At 34.7% G+C, this 20,321-nt stretch overlaps 1 protein-coding gene across 4 annotated transcripts in view; it reads right to left on the minus strand.

The window, feature by feature from the left end:
• Positions 1–20,321, minus strand: part of EML4 (EMAP like 4) — a 177,772-nt gene that overhangs the window by 107,692 nt on the left and 49,759 nt on the right. The window contains exon 1 of one of the 4 annotated variants that reach the window (XM_027865091.1): positions 11,441–11,622. The exons of 1 other annotated variant lie outside the window; for it this stretch is intronic. In XM_027865091.1, coding sequence (XP_027720892.1) covers positions 11,441–11,507 — 67 coding nt within the window. In that variant the 5' untranslated portion in view covers positions 11,508–11,622. Of the gene's footprint in view, positions 1–11,440; positions 11,623–20,321 lie in introns of those variants that run through there. 2 more of the 4 variants (XM_027865090.1, XM_027865092.1) reach the window with 2 other exon arrangements.

The following is a 20,321-nucleotide window of genomic DNA, read 5'->3' on the forward strand; positions in this document are numbered from 1 at the left end:
CACAGAGGGAGTCTAACAAGATTGAGGGGCTGGGTGCGATTTTACTATGTATGTTTGGATGATAACCAAAAATGACTGGAAGACTGGAGAAGAGGAGTGTGCTAGGACAGGAGAAGGGAGAGGAAGAATGGAGAAAATTATGCCAAATAAATGGGGTACTCAAGGAGTTTATACAATAGAAAGAACAGAGGGAGGGAATGACTTTACCTTCACTCTCATCTGAACTAGTTAAAGGAGAGAAAGATACACACAGACACACACACTTGAGAGTAACAGTGATACACAGACACAGACACACAATTGGGAATAAAAGTGTAATAGGAGGGAAAAGGGGGAATAAGGAGGATAGATTATGGGAAGTAACAGAAGTAAAACAGAATAGATAGAGCAGGGGAAAAAGATGAGGAAAAGAGAAGGGGATAAAAGAATAGAATGGAGATAAATATATAGTTAGAAATCATAACTGTGTATGTAAATGTGATTAATTCACCAATAAAATGGAAGAGGATAGCAGAATGGATTAGAAACCAGAATCCAATAGTAGTTGTTTATAATAAACACACCTGAAACAGAAAGATACACATAGAGTTAAGATAAAGGGCTGGAACAGAATCTAATACGTGTCAGATGAAGTACAAAAGGCAAGAGTAGCAATCATGATCAGGCAAAACAAAAACAAAAATAGACAATTAAAAGGGATAAATAAGAAAATTACATTTTGCTAAAAGCTACTAAAGACAGTGAATATAAATTCAAACAAAACACATGCATCCAATGGCATATAATGTAAATTCTTAAGGGAAAAGTTAAATAAGTTACAGGAAGAAATACAGTAAAACTCTAACAGAATGTGTGTGTGTGTGATTGAATTTATTCCTCACATATTTAGATAGAGCGAAACAAAATAAACAAGAAGTTAAGGAGAAATATAGAATTTTAGAAAAATAAGATCTGATGGACCTCTAGAGAATACTAAATGGGAATAAAAAGGAAGATGCCTATGCCTCAACTATTCATAACACCTTCACAAAAACTGACCATGTATTAGGGGCATAAAAACATCACAAATGCAGAAAAGGAGAAATATCAAATGCATCTTTTGCCAACCATAATGCAACCAAAATTATGTTCAATAAAGGCTCTTTGAGGTAAAGATAAAAAATTAACTGGAAATTAAATTACTTAATTCTAAAGAATGGATGAGTCAAAGAACACATCACAGAAACAATCAATAATTCCTTAAAGATAATGACAGTAATGAGACAACATTCCAAAATTGATGGGCTGCAGTCAGAGCACCTCTTTGGGAAAAATTTATACATCTGAAGTCTTTCATAATTAAAGAGCAAGAACAAACCAGGCATGCAATAAAAACTAGAAAACCAACAAATTAACCCTTCCCCTCCAATAAACACCAAAACAGAAATCCTGAAAATCAAAGATGAGATAAACAAATTTGAAAGAAAAAAAATTCACCAAAATAAAATGAGAAATTTTATATTTTAGAAAAAAGCAAATAAGATAGATAAGTCATTAGCTAATTGTCATTAAAAAAATTGCAAGTATCAAAAATGAAAAAAGTTGAATTTATAATCAATGAAGAATTAGAAGAAATTATTAGGTGCTATTTCACTGAAATACATGTCAATAAAACCAACAATCTAAATGAAATAGATGAATATTTACAAAAATAAATTGTCAAGATTAACAGAAGAAGAAATAGAATACTTAAATAATCTTATCTTAACTAAATAAATTAAATGAGTCATAAATGAAGCCCCAAAGAAAACCCCAGGACCTTATGGATTTACAAGGGAATTTTACCAAACAGTTAAAGAAAAACTTATTCCATGACAGAAAAGAAAAATAATAAATGTTGGAGATGGGGAAACATTGGTACACTAATGCACTGCTGGTTGCGAACTGATCCAACCATTCTAGAGAGCAATTTAGAATTATGCCCAAAGGACTATAAAACTGCATACCCTTTGACCCAGCAATACCACTACCAAGTCTGTATTCCAAAGAGATAAAAAAGAAAGGGGAGGGGGGAAGACCTATTTGTACAAAAATATTTATAGCAGCTCTTTTTGTGGTGGCAAAGAATTGGAAACTGAGGGGACACCCATCAATTGAGGAATGGCTGAACAAGTTGTGAGATATATACATATATACATATACATATATATATATATATATATATCTGTATGTATGTATAATTGTGCCATAAGAAATGATGAGCAGGATGCTTTCAGAAAAACATGGAAAGACTTATATGAACTGATGCAAAGTGAAGTGAGCAGAACCAGAAGAACATTGTACACAGTAACAACACTACTGTACAATGATCAATTGTGAATAGCTTAGCTTTTCTCAGCAATACAATGATCTAAGACAATTCTAAATGTCTCATGAAAATGCTATCCACCTCCAGAGAAAGAACTGATGGACTCTGACTAAAGAGCAAAGCATACTATTTTCACTTTTTTTCCCCCCATGTTTTTTCCCCCCTTGAATCTGTGTCTTCTTTCACCAACATGACACCATCTCAAGGAGGTTAGAGCCGAGGGAGGAAGAGAGAAAATTTGGTACTCAAAATTGTCTTTACATGTAACTGAGGGAAAATGAAATTTTTTTAAAAAAAGAAAAATTCATTCCAAGACTGCATAAACTGTTTGAAATAATAGGTTAAGAAGGACCTAACAAACTCCTCCTATGACACAAATATATTCTTCATATCTAAACCAGAAGGTCAAAACAGAGAAAGAAAACTATAAACCAACTTCCCTAAAAAATATTGCTGCAAAAATCTACAGTCAAGGAGATCAGAGAAATATATCACAGAGGTCATATGCTACAATGCAGCTGGATATATACCAGGATGCAGGACTGGTTTAATATTGGAAAAAAAAAACAAACTATAAATATAATTGACTATATAAATTTTAAAAATCATAATTATTTCAACAGAAGCAGAAAATCACACCACTACTTCCTGTTAAAAACATGGAAAAGTATAAGAATAAATTGAGTTTAAGATAAGTAGTATCTAGTTAAAACCAAGAACTAGTGTTATTTGCATTGGGGACATGTTAGAAGGCTTTCCAATAAGCTCAGGAGTGAAACAAGGATGTTCATTATCATCATGACTATTGAGGATTTTACTAGAAATGCTAGCTATAGGAGTAAGGAGAGAGGGAGAGGGAGAGGAAGAGATTAAAGGAATAAACATTGGCAAAGAGGAAACAAAGCTATCATTTTTGAAGGACGATATAATAGTTTACTCAAAACAATTTTGTTGTGGTTGTTCAGTCATGTCCGCCTCTTTGCAACCCCATTTGGGATTTTTTTTTTTAGCGAAGATACTGGAGTGGTTTGCCAATAACTTCTCCAGCTCATTTTACAAATGACGGACTGATGCAAATAGGGTTAAGTCACTTGCCCAGGGTCAACACAGCTAGGAGTGTCTGAGGCCAGATTTGAACTTAGGAAGATGAGTCTTCCTTACTTCAAGCCCACCATCCTATTCACTGTGCCACCTAGCTGCCCATTTATATATCCAAAGTCTTTAATCCTTAAATAGGGAGAGCAAAGTAGACAGTTGCAGGACTTAAATAAACCCACACAAATCATCATCATTTCTGCACATTACCAGCAAAATCCAGCAGGAAGAAAAGGAGAAAATTCATTTAAAATAACTACAGGCAGTACAAAACACTTAAGAGTTTACCTGCCAAGACACACGCAGAAACCATAGGAACACAATTTGACAACATTCTTTACACAAATAAAAGCAGATTTACATAACTGGAGAACTAGTGATTACTCATGGGTGGACAAAGCCAATAAAATAAAAATGACAACATTACCTAAATTAATTTACTTATTCAGTGCCTGCCACAACAACCAAACCATCAAAGGATTACTTAATAGCATGAGAAAAATAATAACAAAATCCATTTGGAGAAACAGTCAAGAATATCAAAGGAATTGGTGACAAATAATGGGAAGGAAATAGGTTAGGCATACAATATACAGAAGCAAATGGGCATAGTAAGATAGAGTTTGATAAACCCCTAAATCCCAGCTATTGGGGCTATAACTCACTACTTGACAAAAACTGTTGGTAAAACTGGGAAGCATACTGGCAGGGACTAGGTATACAGCAACATCACAAATGGTATATCAGGATAAACTCCAAATTTAGACATAAAGAATGACATCAAAAGCAAATTAGAAGACTTGGAAAAAATTATCTGTAATATCTATATATAGAGAAAGAGTTCATGTCCAAGCAAGAGATAGAAAGATTCATGGGAGGTAACTGAACAATTTTTATTATAAAAGATTAAAAAAAATTTTATATATATATATAAACCAACGAAGCTAAAATTAGAAGAGAAGGAGGGTATTGGGAAAAATATTTGAGGCAAGTTTCTCTGATAAAGGTATCATTTCTAGGATACATATAGAGCTGAGTCATATTTATAAGAATAAGAGCCATTCTCCAATTGATACGTGGTCAAAGAATATGAATGGGGATTTTTCAGAGAAAGAAATCCAAGTTACAAATCTAAGTTATGGTAAAAATGCTCTAAATAACTAATAATTAGAGAAATACAAATGAAAACAATTCAGAAGTACCACCTCATACCCACTGGATTGGTTGAGGTAGCAATAAAGGAAAATGACAAATGTTAGATGGACTGTTGGAAAACTGGTACTTCAATACACTGTTGGTGGAGTTGTGAACTGGTCCAACCATTCTGGAAAGCAATCTGGAAAAAAGCTATTAAACTGTGCATACTCTTTGACACAATGATACCAATTCTAGGTCTATATCTCAAAGAAATCAAAGACAGAAGAAAAAGATCAATAATTACAAAAATATTTATAGTATCTCTTTTTGTAATGGCCTATCAATCAATTAATATACAACAATCTAATGTTGCTGTTTAGTCAATTAGTCACATCCAACTCTATGACGTCCATTTATGACCCATTTTCTTGGCAAGGATAATGGAGTGGTTTGTCATTTCCTTCTCCAACTCATCTTATATATGAGGAAACTAAGGCAAACAGGGTTAAATGACTTTTCCAGGGTCACACAGGTAGCAAGTGTCTGAGGCCAGATTTAAACTCAGGTCCTCCCAACTCCAGGGCTAACACTCTCTCCACTGTGCCACCTAACTGCCCCACAATTTAATGGGGGAGACAAAATACATAGACACACACATACACAGACACACACACATTATGTACAGGATAAACAGTCTTTGTGTAGAAGATAGGATTTCGGTTGGGAATTAAAGGAAGCCAGGGAAATCAACAGGGAAAGTTGAGGAGGGATAGCATTGCAGGTATGGAAGAAGGGCCAGAGAAAAAACCCAGAGCCAAGAAATGGAATGTCTTTCTCCAGGAACAGCAGGAAGACCAATGTCAGGATATCAAAGAGTATGTGGTCAGGAGGAAGGTATAAGAAAACAGGAAAGGTTAAGAGGAGGCTAAGTTATGAAAGGCTTTGAATGCCAAACAGAGCATTGTGTATTTAATCTTGGAGGTGATAGGGAGTCACTGGAGTTTACTGAAGAGTGACATGGTCAGACTTTTTGATTTAGGAAAACAATTTAGTGGCTAAATGGAAGATGGATTGGGGTGGGGAGAGATTTAACATAGGCAGACACCCACCAGCAGGCTACTACAATAATTCAGGTGCAAGGTAATGAGGGCCTGCAGAGAGGTGGCAGTGTCAGAGAAGAGAAAGGAACATATTCAAGAAAGAGTGTAAAGGTGAAATTAACAGACTTTGGCAATAGATTGGATACGGGAGATGAGACAGCAAGAAGCTGAGGATGAATGTTAGGTTGTAAGTCTAAGGGCTTGGGAGGATGGTCCTCAACAGAGATAGGGTAGGTGATGGGGGAGGGGAGGCTTTTTGAATAAATATAATGAATTCCATTTGGGACATGTTGAGTTTTCAGGACACCACTCTCTCCTGGTAAATGGGAAGAGCAATAATCACAAAACAATTGAAAATGAATGTTGCAAAATTTCAAAGAACAAGCATTGCTCCCAAAGAAGAGATATGAGAAGACAACTCTATTTTAGAAAGGTAGGAGTTCCACAGGTATGAAACACTGTATATATTTTCATTTTTTTTTTGATGTACTGATTGTTTTTTATCTTATTCTTTTTTCTCAAAATTTCCTTTTTTGCTTGGTTCTCTCATGATATGGTTCTCTCATAAGGTGAGTGGATGAATATAATAAGACCTTTAAGTAATGCAAAACAAAAGATATCAACATAAATTTTTTAAAAAGATAAGGAGTCATCTACATTGGTAATATTGAGTATACTTCTTGATATTACATTTTTAGGAAGGACACTGATACAGCTAGACAATGTCTAGGGAACAAGAAAGTCTTTGATATCATGCCATATGAAATGTAGTGGAAAGATGGGGAATGTTTAGCTGGTGAAGAGGAGACTTATTAGGGGTCATGATTGATATCTTCAAATACCTGAAAGGCTCCCCCAGGGAACAGATTAGATTAGATTCATTGTGCTTGGCTGTAGAAAAAATAAACTGGGAGTAATTGATGGAAGTTGCAAAGGGGCAAATTTAGAGTTAATGTGAGGCAAGGCTACCTAAAGAGCTATACAAAAGTTGAATGGGTTACTCTGGAAGATACTGGGCTCTCCCTTACTGGAGATGCTCAAATGGAGATTTTTGATAACAATAGATGAAAATCTGGCTCAAGTTTGAATTAGACTTAAATCAGGGATTCTTAACCTGGGGTCCAAGTACCACTAAGGGGTCCCATGGAGAGATTTAAGGACTTCCAAGAATTTAAAAAAAAAATTTTTGATAACTATATTTCAATATAACTGGTTTTCTTTTTATTTTCTATATATTTTATTTTGTTCATTTAAAAATATTGTTCTCAGAAGAGGCATACAGGATTCATTAACACTACCAGAGGGTTCCATGACACACAAAAAAGGTAAAGAAACTCTGGTCTGGAATAGATAAATATTGTGCTAGCCATAGAAGATGCAAAGACAAAAGTGAAAAGCTCTCAAGGGGCTTACATTTTATTGAGGGAGAAGACAACAAGTACACTTAGTAAACGCATAAGGAAAGTATGTGGAGTGTTTTGTGTGAGGAAGAGAAAGGTCAGTTTGGCTGGACCAAAAAGTGCAATGAAAGGGAGTAGCAGATAAGGCTGGGAATATAGCTTAGAACAAAGTTGTGAAGGGTTTTAAATATCAAGACGAGTTTTGTTATGGAACCACTGTAGTTTACAGTGTATGAGAGTGACATGGTCAAACTTGTACTTGAAGAAAATCCCTCTGGCTGTTGTGTGAAGGACAGATTAGAGAGAGGCAAGAGAACCAATTAGAAGGCCTAAGCCAGAGATAATGAAGGGTGGCCACACTAAGTAAATGGAAGGCTGTGGATATGAGAGATATGGAGGTAAAATTGAGAAGCCCTGGCAACAGATTGGATAGTGAGGGAGAGAGAAAGGCAAAGGATGATTCTGGGGTTGCAAACCTAGAAGGATGAATGGATGTTTGGCAGTGCCCTCAACAGAAAAACAGAAGTTTGGAGAAAAGGTAGGTTTTGGTGGAAAGATAACAAGTTCTGTTTTGGACATGGTGAATTTGGGATACCTTGAGGACATGTAGGTGAATGGACTCCGACGTCTCTTCCAACTCTGAGATTCTGTCATCTAATCCAATTTCCTTATTGTACTCACAAGGTTACTATATTCATGGGATCAGGAAGGTAGCATCTTACACGTTACCACTTTCTCTCTACAATATATCAGCATTTCTTTGTATGTACGTTTTATAGACACTTAGAATCTTACAGGTAAATAAGACTTTTATCATGTTCATATTACCTAAACCACCCACCAGAAAAGAATAACTCAACAATGAAACATAAGCATGGTTAGTAACTTTGTATTTCTCCCTGTATACTGTTAACACTGTGTGTGTGTGTGTGTGTGTGTGTGTGTGTATGTATGTAAATACCAACACATCAGCCTGATTCTTCAGTTTTCACTGATTCAATTGTTTTGTCATCAGTAGCTATAACCAGAACAGAAAATGAGACACTATGTGAATTAGAGAGTTCAATTATTATTCTATTAATGTTTATTGTTTTAAACAAAAAAAAATTAATTTCCATTTAGGATTATTTTTAAATGTTTTAAAACCCTGTTCTTTGACACCTGATGTTCTCTCCAACCTCAAGTACTTCACATAATCTCAGGAGGAATAGAGCTTTCCTAAGTCAAAGTTATTTTAGTTTATTTAAAAAAAAACAACAAATATGTCACAGAAAAGTTGTTTCATGTTTTGAGGGCTAGAGTGAGAGAACATAAAGTATCACAAAAATCAATCCCAAAGTAAAAGGCTATGTAAAGTACTCTAAAAGGTTGAGAATTAGGTGTTCTAATGACATATTTGTACTTGCAAGTAGTTTTGAAAATAAAATCAATCACAACAGTAACAACTAGCATTTACATATAGCGCTTTAATATTTGCAGTGTTGTAATATGGTGCTTCATTTTTGTTTTCAAAACTTTAAGGTAAATAAGTTAATTACAAACACAGTTTACAATCTATGAATGAAGTTCTATAAATTATTCTTCATTTCCAAAGATAAACATGGCTAGAAATGGGAATACCAAAGAGGAAGACAGGAAGTGAGCAAAGCTAGCAGTGGTTTATACTCTATAGTATGCTCTCACCACCATGACACCTGTATTTCTTTAGAAGCACACAGTGCAAAGTCAGAAGTACCTTTAATTTGCTCCTCTTTAACCATGTTTCTGACCATTGTTTAGAGTAGCAAAGACAAGAAAGGAATTCACAGTGAGAAAATAAAGAATAAACAAAAAATTAACTTTACTCTGAGGTACTTTTTCTAAATATAAACCTCTATGCAGGCAATTAAACACTTCTAGGCCATCAAATTATTTAGGTTCAGGTGGGAGGTGAGAGATAGGAATGGGAAATTTCACAGCAGGCATGAGGTAAAACACCTCCTTTTTTGTCTAAATCTCATGAGCACTTAAAGAAACAAATTGATCTAGTTCTCATCTACATGACAGGCTAGCAAAAGTTCCTAAACTTTCTCAGTTCATGGAACCTTCATTGTCTCAGCATTTTTTTTTCAGCACCCTCTAGGCCAAAACTAATACCTAACAGTTCTGGTTAAGTAATTAGGTTTAAAACAGCTTAATAAGTATTTATGTCTTAACAACTTAGTAGCCTTTTGAAAAAATAATACACAAAAACTGAAAGAAAAAGATAACATTTTTATTTCATTCTTAAATAACCATGATTACTTGATAACAGAATGTGTGCACCTATTGGGCACTGCACAATTTTTCAAATCTTTCAATTAGATTGGACACTGCCCTGATTTCCTACTCCACAATGATTTTTGTGTGGTACCTGCTTTTTATCATAGTCACAATGCCAAAAATAAGCTGTGAAAAGATAAAGCATCACAAACCAGTAAGTAGAGAAGTTACTGGAATAGCTATGAGTAAACAAAACCACATTTCAACCATTTGAAAATTAGAAGGGAATGTAGCACAATTTTACGTTGCAACTATGAATTACCCTAAACTAGTAATCTGAGTGACTGTGTTTCCCTTGAAAATCTAAAATATGCCGGTGCACCCTTATGAGTTCTCTGTAGCACTCCCATGGCACTACAGTAGGGAACCCTGGGGTCAATGTGCATTGCAAAACATAATTATGTAATGGAAATGGGACTCATGAGTATATCTAATCAAAGAATGCACAACAGCCATAGTCTCTAATTAAATGGGGTTTAAAATTTGATACAGTAAATAGAAAATGCAGAATTTAGGTGAACCAACTGTTTTAATAAGACTAGTTTGGGTTCCAAGAAAACTGTTTTCACTAGATTTCTTGCAGGATAAAAATTATATAATGACTACCTTTAAAAACTGAATATTAATTGTACAGTAAATGTTTTCAATTCATCATATTCTGAAAAAGTTGGATTTTTTTGTAAATCTGTCTACCCACTACATAAAAATGGAACCAAAATTACAATTTCATAAAAATATACATTTTCAGCACTAACTTTAGAAAGATGTAAATGTCCAAATTAAATGACAAAAGATCTGTCTCATTTGGTATTGCTATAAAAAATATACAAACTTTTCATCAGAGAGATTCTGACTTGTCATTATGTATCAGCAAATTTACACTGAAGGTACTGAGTTCAACCACATTATTTTACAGTGTTCTTTTTGTAAAGATTACCTAAATCTATTTTTAAACATAAGGCAGAAATGGCTTACAAATTATTATACCTTAGAAGAATGAAATTTCATAACTGAAAGCATTTAGAATTCTGAAATAGCTAATTTATCACAGAAAATCAAATATAGATATGAATCTTATAGTCAAAGGATTTCATATATATTTATACATTTAAATTAGGGATTAATACAAAGTTGTCTATTTATACAATAAATTATTTCTATTTATCTAATGTGACACCTACATTTAGGTTTTCTTAAAGAAGTTCTTTCTAGTCAGCTTAACAGTTAAAGCTAAAAAACGTTTCTTAACATATTGCAGTTTGATGGCTACTATTCTAAACTAAAAGTGCCCTTTGATTGAAAAGATACTTGTAAATAATAATCATTAAAGTCAGAAAATCAATTATACCCTTTGACGTAAAGAATTTTTTGTAAAAATAGTCATAAAAATCTACATGCAAGCACAATTTAAAAGGAAAAAAGAAAATTGAGGAAACCAATTTTGTAATCATACTAGATGCTTTCTACAATTACTATACCCTGTAGAATTTTTTTTAACCACTTCTAACTACCAGTACCCCTTTAATTAAGGTGGTTGCTTTCAAAGCCTTAATGTAAAGATTAAAACATTTAGCTAATGCAATTTTAGATAAAGTTTCTTAGACTTCTTAAAAAACAAAAGCTCCAAGTTCAGTTAGGTATTTCTGATTATTTACGTGATTTAGATTTCAATTTTAAAACTACTATGAAAATTTTTCCTTCCACATTATGATTTAAGTTACTTTCATACTGTTCTGTAATTTTATGCAGTTGTACTTAATTATTAGAAAGACCTTTCTTTTTAGTTCTTTAAACTGATCTCTAAGAAACTAGTATGACTCCTTGGCAAGCGTGTATCTTTGTTTAAAAAGAGGGTTCAGAGTTAAATGAAATTAAAGTACTTCTTTAAAAAAAAAGTAGGCAAACATTTATACTACTTATTGACATACATGTGTTTGAAAAAGATCTGATCAAGGGAAAATTCATTCTTTTAGTCTTCTAACATAAGACTCTTTTTGTCATGAGTAGTAAAGTTTGTGAGGCCCCACTTGAATTCCCAGGAAAGAAGAAAGATACATTACCAGTGCAGAAGTTCACAAGTTTGGAAGTATCACATAGTGAATTGAGACTAGGCAAGCTGTCTTCCATTCTTGCCACCTACATTACAAGCACTATAAACCAGTTCTTGTCTACGTTTCCTGCTGCCTTCCCAGAGTTTCAGAACAAATCCCAGCTCTCTAAATCTGACGGCATACTTGGAATTCTGAGGAAATCCTCCCAATCCAGATGGCCCACCACAAAGCACTTCTGTAATGGCACAAATAAAAACTTCTCAAGGTATCTCTCTTCTCCAACCTCTTTGCTTGTTCAGTTGGAGAAAACTGTTGTTTTTGTTTTTTCTCATTTATTAAAGGAGACAAAGGGAAGGAGGCAAAATGAGATCCAGAAAGTGCCAGCAGACAGCACAAAGGCAAAACGGGGTGGGATATAGACAAAAATTTAGGCTGCTTTGGGGCGTGGCTAAACTTCAGGCAACAGAAATACTTGAATAAATGTACCACATGCATATTCACTACAATATGTGCTAGTCCCAAAGTACAATTTTTAAAAACTCTTCTATTAGTCACAGTTAAAACTCTGCCTTAACCCACAGAACTGTTTACCTTCTAAAACATAAACCAAAAATAAAATCAGTCTGAAACCCAGGCACAGAATTTCTTCCTAATAGTCAAAAGAACAGTCTTTCTTAAAAATAAAAGTCATTTCCTGTTTGTCTTTTTAAAAAATGTACAAAATGTGACTTGCTTCCATTTAAAGAAAATTAGAGTATAATTAGATTTTTCTTAAATCAGTGGAAAATGTCTATGTTTCAAGATTTCAATGCTGAAAGTTATTTTGGCAGATATATTACAATAATTTTACTGAAATAAAAATGGATGTAACCAAGAGTAAAAAGTCCACAGCCATTCTTCTTAAATTACTGATTCTCAAACTATTTGTAGAAATTAAAAAATGAATGAATATACACTTATATGATTTGTAATCTGAAAAAAATAATTTCCAACATTATAAATCTGAATTCAAATTGTAATATAGTCATACTTTGTTTCTTACAAAATCTCAAAGCCCAGGTGAACTAATAAGAATGATAAACATTGACTCTTTTTGGTAGCTACTACTAAAGCCAACTGGCAGAATGACTTTATGATGCTAAATCTCAAAACAAAAATATTTATAATAAGATACTATGTACTTTATCTCCAGTGTACATATGATTTGGATACTTTCAAATTTTATGCAGATAATTGAGAAGGGCAAATTTAACACCTCGCAAGTTAAATAAACATAGAAACAAAACGATTATGTTGTACAATACAACAAAAGGAAAGTTCTACTTAAAGAATTGTTTTGTTCTGTCATGAATCAAGACTAAATCCAAGTAACAGATAATCTATCTGGCCAGATGACAAGCTGGAAAAAAGCTAGCCAACAGGAAAGTCAATCAAAAGCCACAGAGAAGTAAAGAAATCACAAGTATAATTTCAAAGATGATAAACAATATCTATAGATTTTTGGCTCAGAATTAAATATGTGCCTTTTGCAATTATGACAACTAATCAATTTTCAGGGAGTAACTACCTAAGGTTTTAGAGCTGAAGACAGACTTAGAGTAAGTAATCCTAGAACAGGGTTTCTGAACGTTTTTTGTGTTAGGTGCCCCTGTGGCAGTCTGGTGAAACCTATGGATTCCTTCTCAATCTTTTTAAATGTATAAAATAAAATATGTAGGATTACAAGGGAAATTAATTATACTGAGATAGTTATAAAAATATATTAAAAAAAACAAACAACTTCACTAACCCCCTTAAATGTATACATGGACCCCTTGGGGCTTTTATAAACCCAAGGTTAAGAACTCCTCCCCTAGAAAATTACATAGCCCCCAAAATACATAAATTGTTTTACCAAATATTCATTTGTAAATTTGAATATACATACTATCACTTCAGAACCCAACATGTGAGGGGGGACTTTAGGTTCCTAATACTGACCTTAAGAAAATACTACTATCACTCTTAGATTACACAATCACAATAACAAAAACTTATTGGATAGAAATCCATAAAATGTAGGGCACTATAAAGAAAATCGAGAAAAAGTGAGAACAAAGTTGATTTTAAAAAATCACTTTTATATACAAAAATATGTGGTCAGAATTTCTAAGAAAATATGTATCACTGCTTTCAAAATATATTAAGCATTTTGAAGGTTAAATAAAAGATCCAATTTAAATGTCCTTCCCCCAAATTTTTATATATAAACAAAAAGATTTCCAAGTGATAGTTCATTTATTTTAAGTAATATCTAACTTTAAAAACTGCAGCATCACAAATGGATTTTGGAGTTTATCATAATAAGATTTAACCTGTACAATGGATAATTCCTTTTCAGACTTAGATCATGGGATCATAAGGGCTGGAGAGAATCATCTAGAACAATCCCTCATTTTTTTGTATGAGGCAAATGACACTCAGCAGATGAAGTGAGCTGCTCAATGCCACCAAGGCAATCAACAGGAAAGATGAGACTTAAACTCAAGTCCTCTTACTCCAGAGCCAATCGTCTTCCACTTGAAACACTCCAGTTCCACTAAAATTAAAGGAATTGCCTAGGTTTTAAAATATTCCATAACCTTTTTACCTTTTTCTTCCAATACCCATTTTTTTGTCTTTTCCTCTGGTATTTAGTATCTCCACCAAACATTTAATAAAAAAGTGAGCCTGTTTTTTAAAATTTGGTTTTAAATGCAAATGCTGTGCCTTGGTGACAGATTATGGTAACTGGACACAACACAAACTGGTCCAGAAACCTATCTCCACAATAGTGACAAAGTGCATGTCTTACAGACAATCATATACACATATCACACTATGGAAAGGCAGCACATTTATTTACCTTTTCTTGCTTCCTGGTGGCCTACTTCCTAGTTTACCAAGAAGACTTAGGCCATCCAATGTGAACTTACTTAGTTTCTTTTTCTTTCCAGTTCAAAAATCTCTGTAACTTCACCCTACCCTCTGCTATGGAAGGGATGCTCCTCGCTAGCACCCTCTACTGTGCCCTTTAGCACAACCTCTGTAAGAACTTTTCCCATCAAAAGTCCTTCCCATAAGCTCCGATCTGATCAAGCCATAGACACTAACATTCTCTCTTTCCATCGTATCACTGCCAAATTCATTGAAAGAACAGTCAATACTCCACTCTAATCTGACTCACTCCTCAGCCCCTCCTAATTTGGTTCTCTCCTATGACGACCCTCTAGAAAACAAACTATTCTCTTAAGAGTCATCAATATCCTCTTATTCAGCAAATCCAATGGCCTTTTCTCATTTTCCTTGGTCTCTTTGTAGCATCTGAGATTGCTCACCAACTCACTGAAACTCCCTTCCATTGCTAAAGTGACAGAACACTATACTAGTTTTACTTCCTCTAACTTTTCCTTTCCTCTAAGATAGTCTTTCTTTCTTCATCTTCATTGCCACTGCTTAAATTATCAGCACTATGTTGATGCCCAAAGTCTTCAGTCCATAATTCTCTCTGGAGCCCCAATCCTGCGTTTTAACTGCCAAGACTTCCTGCACCTCAAAGTCAAAACATCTAAAATGAAATCATTTATTCCTCCTTCAACCAGCCTCTATTCCTGTTAACAGTACAGGCTCAAAACTTCGGTCATCATTAACTTCTTTACCAACCCATCATCATCCTGTTGATTTCGCCTCCATGTCCCTCATACCCATAACTTCCTTTCCATTCACTGCCATCACCCAGTTCAAGTCTTCATCACCTCATATAAACTACTGTATCATCTTCTTTTCTCCTTATATCTTTCAATTCCAATCCAGTTTAAACGATATTGTCTAGTGGGCAGGGAGCTGAATCTTAGAATCAGGAAGAAGTGAGTATGAATCTAACATCCTGTACTAGATATATAACCTCTCAGTCTCAATTTCCTCATATGTAAAATTGAGGAAGTATCTGTTGTACTAGCTCACAGGATAAATGTGGGGCTCAAGTGAGATAATGCATGTAAAGCATTCTATAAGAGGTCTATTATGCTACTTGCCTACTTAAAAATTTGGAATATCAAACAGTAAAGTATATATATTTGCATATATGTTTATCTATCTATAGACAGATAAACCTATAGTGGGAAGGGACTTTAGAAGGCAGCACAGGTCCAGTCAAGAAAGAACCAAGGAACTGTAAGCTCTCTGAGGACAAAGATTGTACCATTTTTGTCTTTGTATCCTTAGCATTGAACATCATATCTGGCATACAGTTAAGTGCTTAACAAATGCTTGTTGAATGAATGATTTTATTTCTTAGGTAAGATTTTGTTTTCTATTCTAAATTTACATTACCTTTATTTCTGAATATATCCCTTTCCTTTTCCTAGTCTAACTTTATTTTACAAATGAGGAAACTGAGGCTCACAGAAGTTAAGTGATTGGATTAAGGTCACACAGGCTTTAACTACTAAGTGGGCATCTTCAGCATAGTATCCTATTTATCCTCTAGACAAAAAAGGGAAAAGTAGGGCTAGGAATGAGAAAGAAGATCCTCTCCAGGTTTCCTAAGGTCCCCTTATCCTAAGTCTCCAGCTCATAAAGAGGATGAGGGTGTAAACTGAGGCAAGGAATGAGGTGAATTTCTAGACAGTACAAAAGAATGTAGAGAGGCAGCATTGCCCAGTGGAGAGAGGTGACCTCAAAGTCAGGAAGGTGTATATGCTGGCTACTTTGGCCTGGACAAACAACTTAGCCTCTCAGTACTTTAGACAAATCTAAGATTCTAATTGGAGGGCTGATGTGTAATAGCATTGGCAAAGGAAATTTCCTCACCAGGAGTTCTCTACACTAATAAAATCACAGGTCCAGTCAAAAAACAAATGTTAACTAGTTAAGGACAGGGATTGTACCATTTTTGTCTTTGTAACTTAACACTTATTATGGTGCCTGGCATCAAGTAATGCTTGATAAATGCTTATTGAATGAATGGTATTTCTTGAATAAAGTTTGTTTTCTTATTCTAAATTTTAACAGAAAGGAAATTGCAGTGTTTACTCAAGGGAAAAAAATTGCTTGTTCACTGAAAAGAAAATTAGGAATTGCTTTTTACTTTTATCTACTCTATAGAATTTTTTTCCTACTGATCAGTGGTTCTTGGTAGATAAAACATTCTCTGCCCTCAATTTTATACTACAATAATCCAACAGTATAAGTTTATTGAATTTCTGATATTATTCCTGAAATAGAAGTCTCACTTATAATCCAAAAACAAAATTTGCTATCTTGTTTTTACATAACAATTACTATCATTTATATAGCACTTACTATGTGCTAGAAAGGCAGCTAGGTACCACAGTGGATAAGAGTGCTGGCCCTGAAGTCAGGAAGAGTCCCCCATTTCCTGAGGTCAACTCTGGCCTTAATACTTAATAGCTATGTGACCCTGGGCAAGTCACTTAACTCTGTTGGCCTCAGTTCTTCATCTGTAAAATGAGCTGGAGAAAAAAAATGGCAAAGTACTTCAGTATTTCTGCTAAGAAAATCCCAAATGGAGTCACAGAGGGTTGGACATGACTGAAAAACAACTTAACAAAACATATGCCTGGTACTGTGCTAAGAGCTTTAAATTTATCATCTCATTTGATCCTCACTGCAAAATTGGTAGGTCAGTTACAGATGAAGAAACTAAGGCAAATAGGGGTTAAGTGACTTGCCTAGGGTCACAGAGCTAATCAATGTTGGGGGCAGGATATGAACTCAGGTCTTAATGATTCCAGGCCCAGAATCCCACCCACTACGCCACCTAGCTGCCTATATCACCTTCATTTCTGAATAGTCTTTCACTTCCCTGTCCAGCAAACCATCCCTTAAACAATTCAAAACAGGAAAAAAAAAAGAATCAGTTCACCAAAATCAACTAACAGCCAAATCTGACTATATCTATAATGTCTCATACCCGTAGTCCCCTCCATTTCTGCAATCGAATGAAGAAAGTGCATTTTAACAAATTTTCTCTAGAGGCCAGGCTCACTGGTCTGTAATTAAAAAGCATTCAGTTTCTCTTTTTGTTCTATTTGTATTACTGTAGTCTTTGTGTATGTTTTTCCCTGGTTATGCTTACTTCATTTTTTATCATGTCATATCAATCTTCCCATGTTTCTCTAAATCCACATTCATTATTTCTTTTGGCACACTAATATTCTATTACATTCATGTTTAAGAAATATCCACATCATAGGTATACTTTGCTTCCAGTCATTTCCTACTAACTATATCTATACAAAAATATAAAATATATATATATAGCTAGCAAAAGGATCTTTGGGACAAAGGATTTGGACATGAGTCGCATCAGTGCCAGAAAAAAAAATTCCTTATTAGAAGGGCAATGAGAAGAAGGTACCTAGGTACCTTCCTTACACAAACATAAAAAACACAGCTAACACAAAAACGAATAGCATGAGAATTACAATTTATGTTTTGGAAACCATGTTTACTAGATGATGAACTAAAATTTTGGCAAGAAAGTCTCAAGTCTTCATGTAGGGTATTAAAATAAGAATTATTTTTCTCTACTCAGACTGTAAAAGAAAATTAAATACCTCCCAATGATGAGCAGAATGTGCAATAAAAATTCATATAAATAAATATTCCTTCCTTCCAAAGTCCCTCCCCAAGGGCTTGGTTACAATCACCGTCTCTCAGATGCATCTGAATGCAGCACTATGATGTAAATAAGATGAAAAGAAAATGCATACCAAGTAAGAAGGAAAACTTGTGCCACTGCACAGATGGGAGTGATGAAGTGTCAAGTTCTGACAAAGTCAAATGTAGTCCATTTTGACCATAATGTAGAATTCATGACAGGGAATAGTATAAGATAAGGCTAGAAAAGTAGGTAAAATGGGGAGTGCCATATTTTTTTTAACGGTAATTTTTATTTATTGTTTTGTTTTCAACATTTACTTCCACAAGAATTTGAGTTCCAAATTTTCACCCCATCTTGCCCCTCCCCCCACCCCAAGGTGGCATGCATTCTGAATACCCCTTTCCCTAGTCTGCCTTCCCTTCTATCTCTCCTCCCACCCTGTCTTATACCCTTCCCCTTCAATTTTCCTGTAGGGCAGGATGGATTTCTGTACCCCATTTCCTGTATTTCTTATTTCTCAGTTGCATGTGAAAACATTTTTTTTAAACATGTTTCTAAAACTTTGGGTTTCAAATTTTCTCCCTTCTTCCCTCCCCACCACCCTCATTGATAAGGCAAGCAACTAAATATAGGTTATATATGTGCAGTTATGCAAAACACTTCCATAGTAGACATGCTGTGAAAAACTAACTCTATTGCCCTTAATCCTATCCTGCCCACCCATTTATTCTACTCTTTCTTTTGACCCTGACCCTCCTCAGAAGTATTTGCTTCTGATTACACCCTTTCCCAATCTGCTCTCCTCTCTATCATCCCCCTACTCTCTTGTCCCCTTCCCCCCTATTTTCCTGTAGGGTAAGACAGATTTCCATACTCAATTGAGTGTGTATGTTATTCCCTCCTTAAGTCAAATTCTATGAGAATAAGATTCACTCATTCCCTCTCACGTTCCCCCGTTTCCCCTCCACTGTAAGAGCCTTTTCTTTTTTTTTTGTGAGATAATTTACCCCGTTCTACCTCTCCCTTTCTCCTTCTCCTAGTATAATCCTCTCTCACTCCTTAATTTTATTCTCTAGATATGACCCCTTCATTTTCAACTCACCCTGTGCCTTCTATCTATCTATATCTATATATACGTACATATAATTTTTTCCCCTCCAACTACCCTAATACCGACAAAGGTCTCATGAGTTACAAATATCATCTTTCCATGCAGGAATGTAAACAGTTCAACCATAAAAAGCTCTTATGATTTTCTCTTTCCTGTTTACCTCTTCATGTTCCACTTGAGTCTTGTATTTGAAAATCAAATTTTCTATTCAGCTCTGGTCTTTTCATCAAGAATGCTTGAAAGTCCTCTATTTCACTGAATGACCATTTTTTCCCCTGAAGAATTATACTCAGTTTTGCTGGGTAGGTGATTCTTGGTTGTAATCCTATCTCCTTTGCCCTCCAGAATATTATATTCCATGCCCTGCAGTCCCTTAATGTAATGTAATGGCTGCTTGTAATATTTTCTCCGTGACCTGGGAACTCTGGAATTTGGCTACAATATTCCTAGGAGTTTTCCTTTGGGGATCTCTTTCAAGAGGAAATTGGTGGATTCTTTCAATTTCTATTTTGCCCTCTGGTTCTAAAATATCAGGGCAGTTTTCCTAGATAATTTCTTGAAAGACGATGTCTAGGCTCTTTTTTTGTTCATGGCTTTCAGATAGTCCAATAATTTTTAAATTCCCTCTCTTAGATCTATTTTCCAGGTCAGTTCTTTTCCCAATGAGATAGTTCACATTGTTTTCTAATTTTTCATTCTTTTGGATTTGTTTTACAGTGTCTTGATTTCTCATAAAGTCACTAGCTTCCAATTGCTCTATTCTAATTTTTAAGGAAGTATTTTCTTCAGCAAGCTTTTGACCTTCCTTTTCCATTTGGCCAACTTTGCTTTTGAGGACATTCTTCTCCTCATTGGCTTTTTGGACCTCTTTTGCCATTTGGGTTAGGCTATTTTTTTAAGGTGTTATTTTCTTCAGTATTTTTTTTGGGTCTCCTTTAGCAAGCTATTGACTTGTTTTTCATGATTTTCTTGCAAAACTCAGTTTTTCCTCTACTTCTCTTACCTGCCTCTCAAAATCCCTTTTGAGCTCTTCCAAGGCCTGGGGCTGATTCATATTGTTCTTGGAGGCTTTGCATGTAGGAGCTTTGGCTTCGTTGTCTTCTTCTGGTTGTATGTTTTGATCTTCTTCGTTA

This window comes from Vombatus ursinus, unplaced genomic scaffold (assembly GCF_900497805.2).
Source record: "Vombatus ursinus unplaced genomic scaffold, bare-nosed wombat genome assembly UNPS02014778.1, whole genome shotgun sequence".
NCBI lineage: Eukaryota > Metazoa > Chordata > Mammalia > Diprotodontia > Vombatidae > Vombatus > Vombatus ursinus.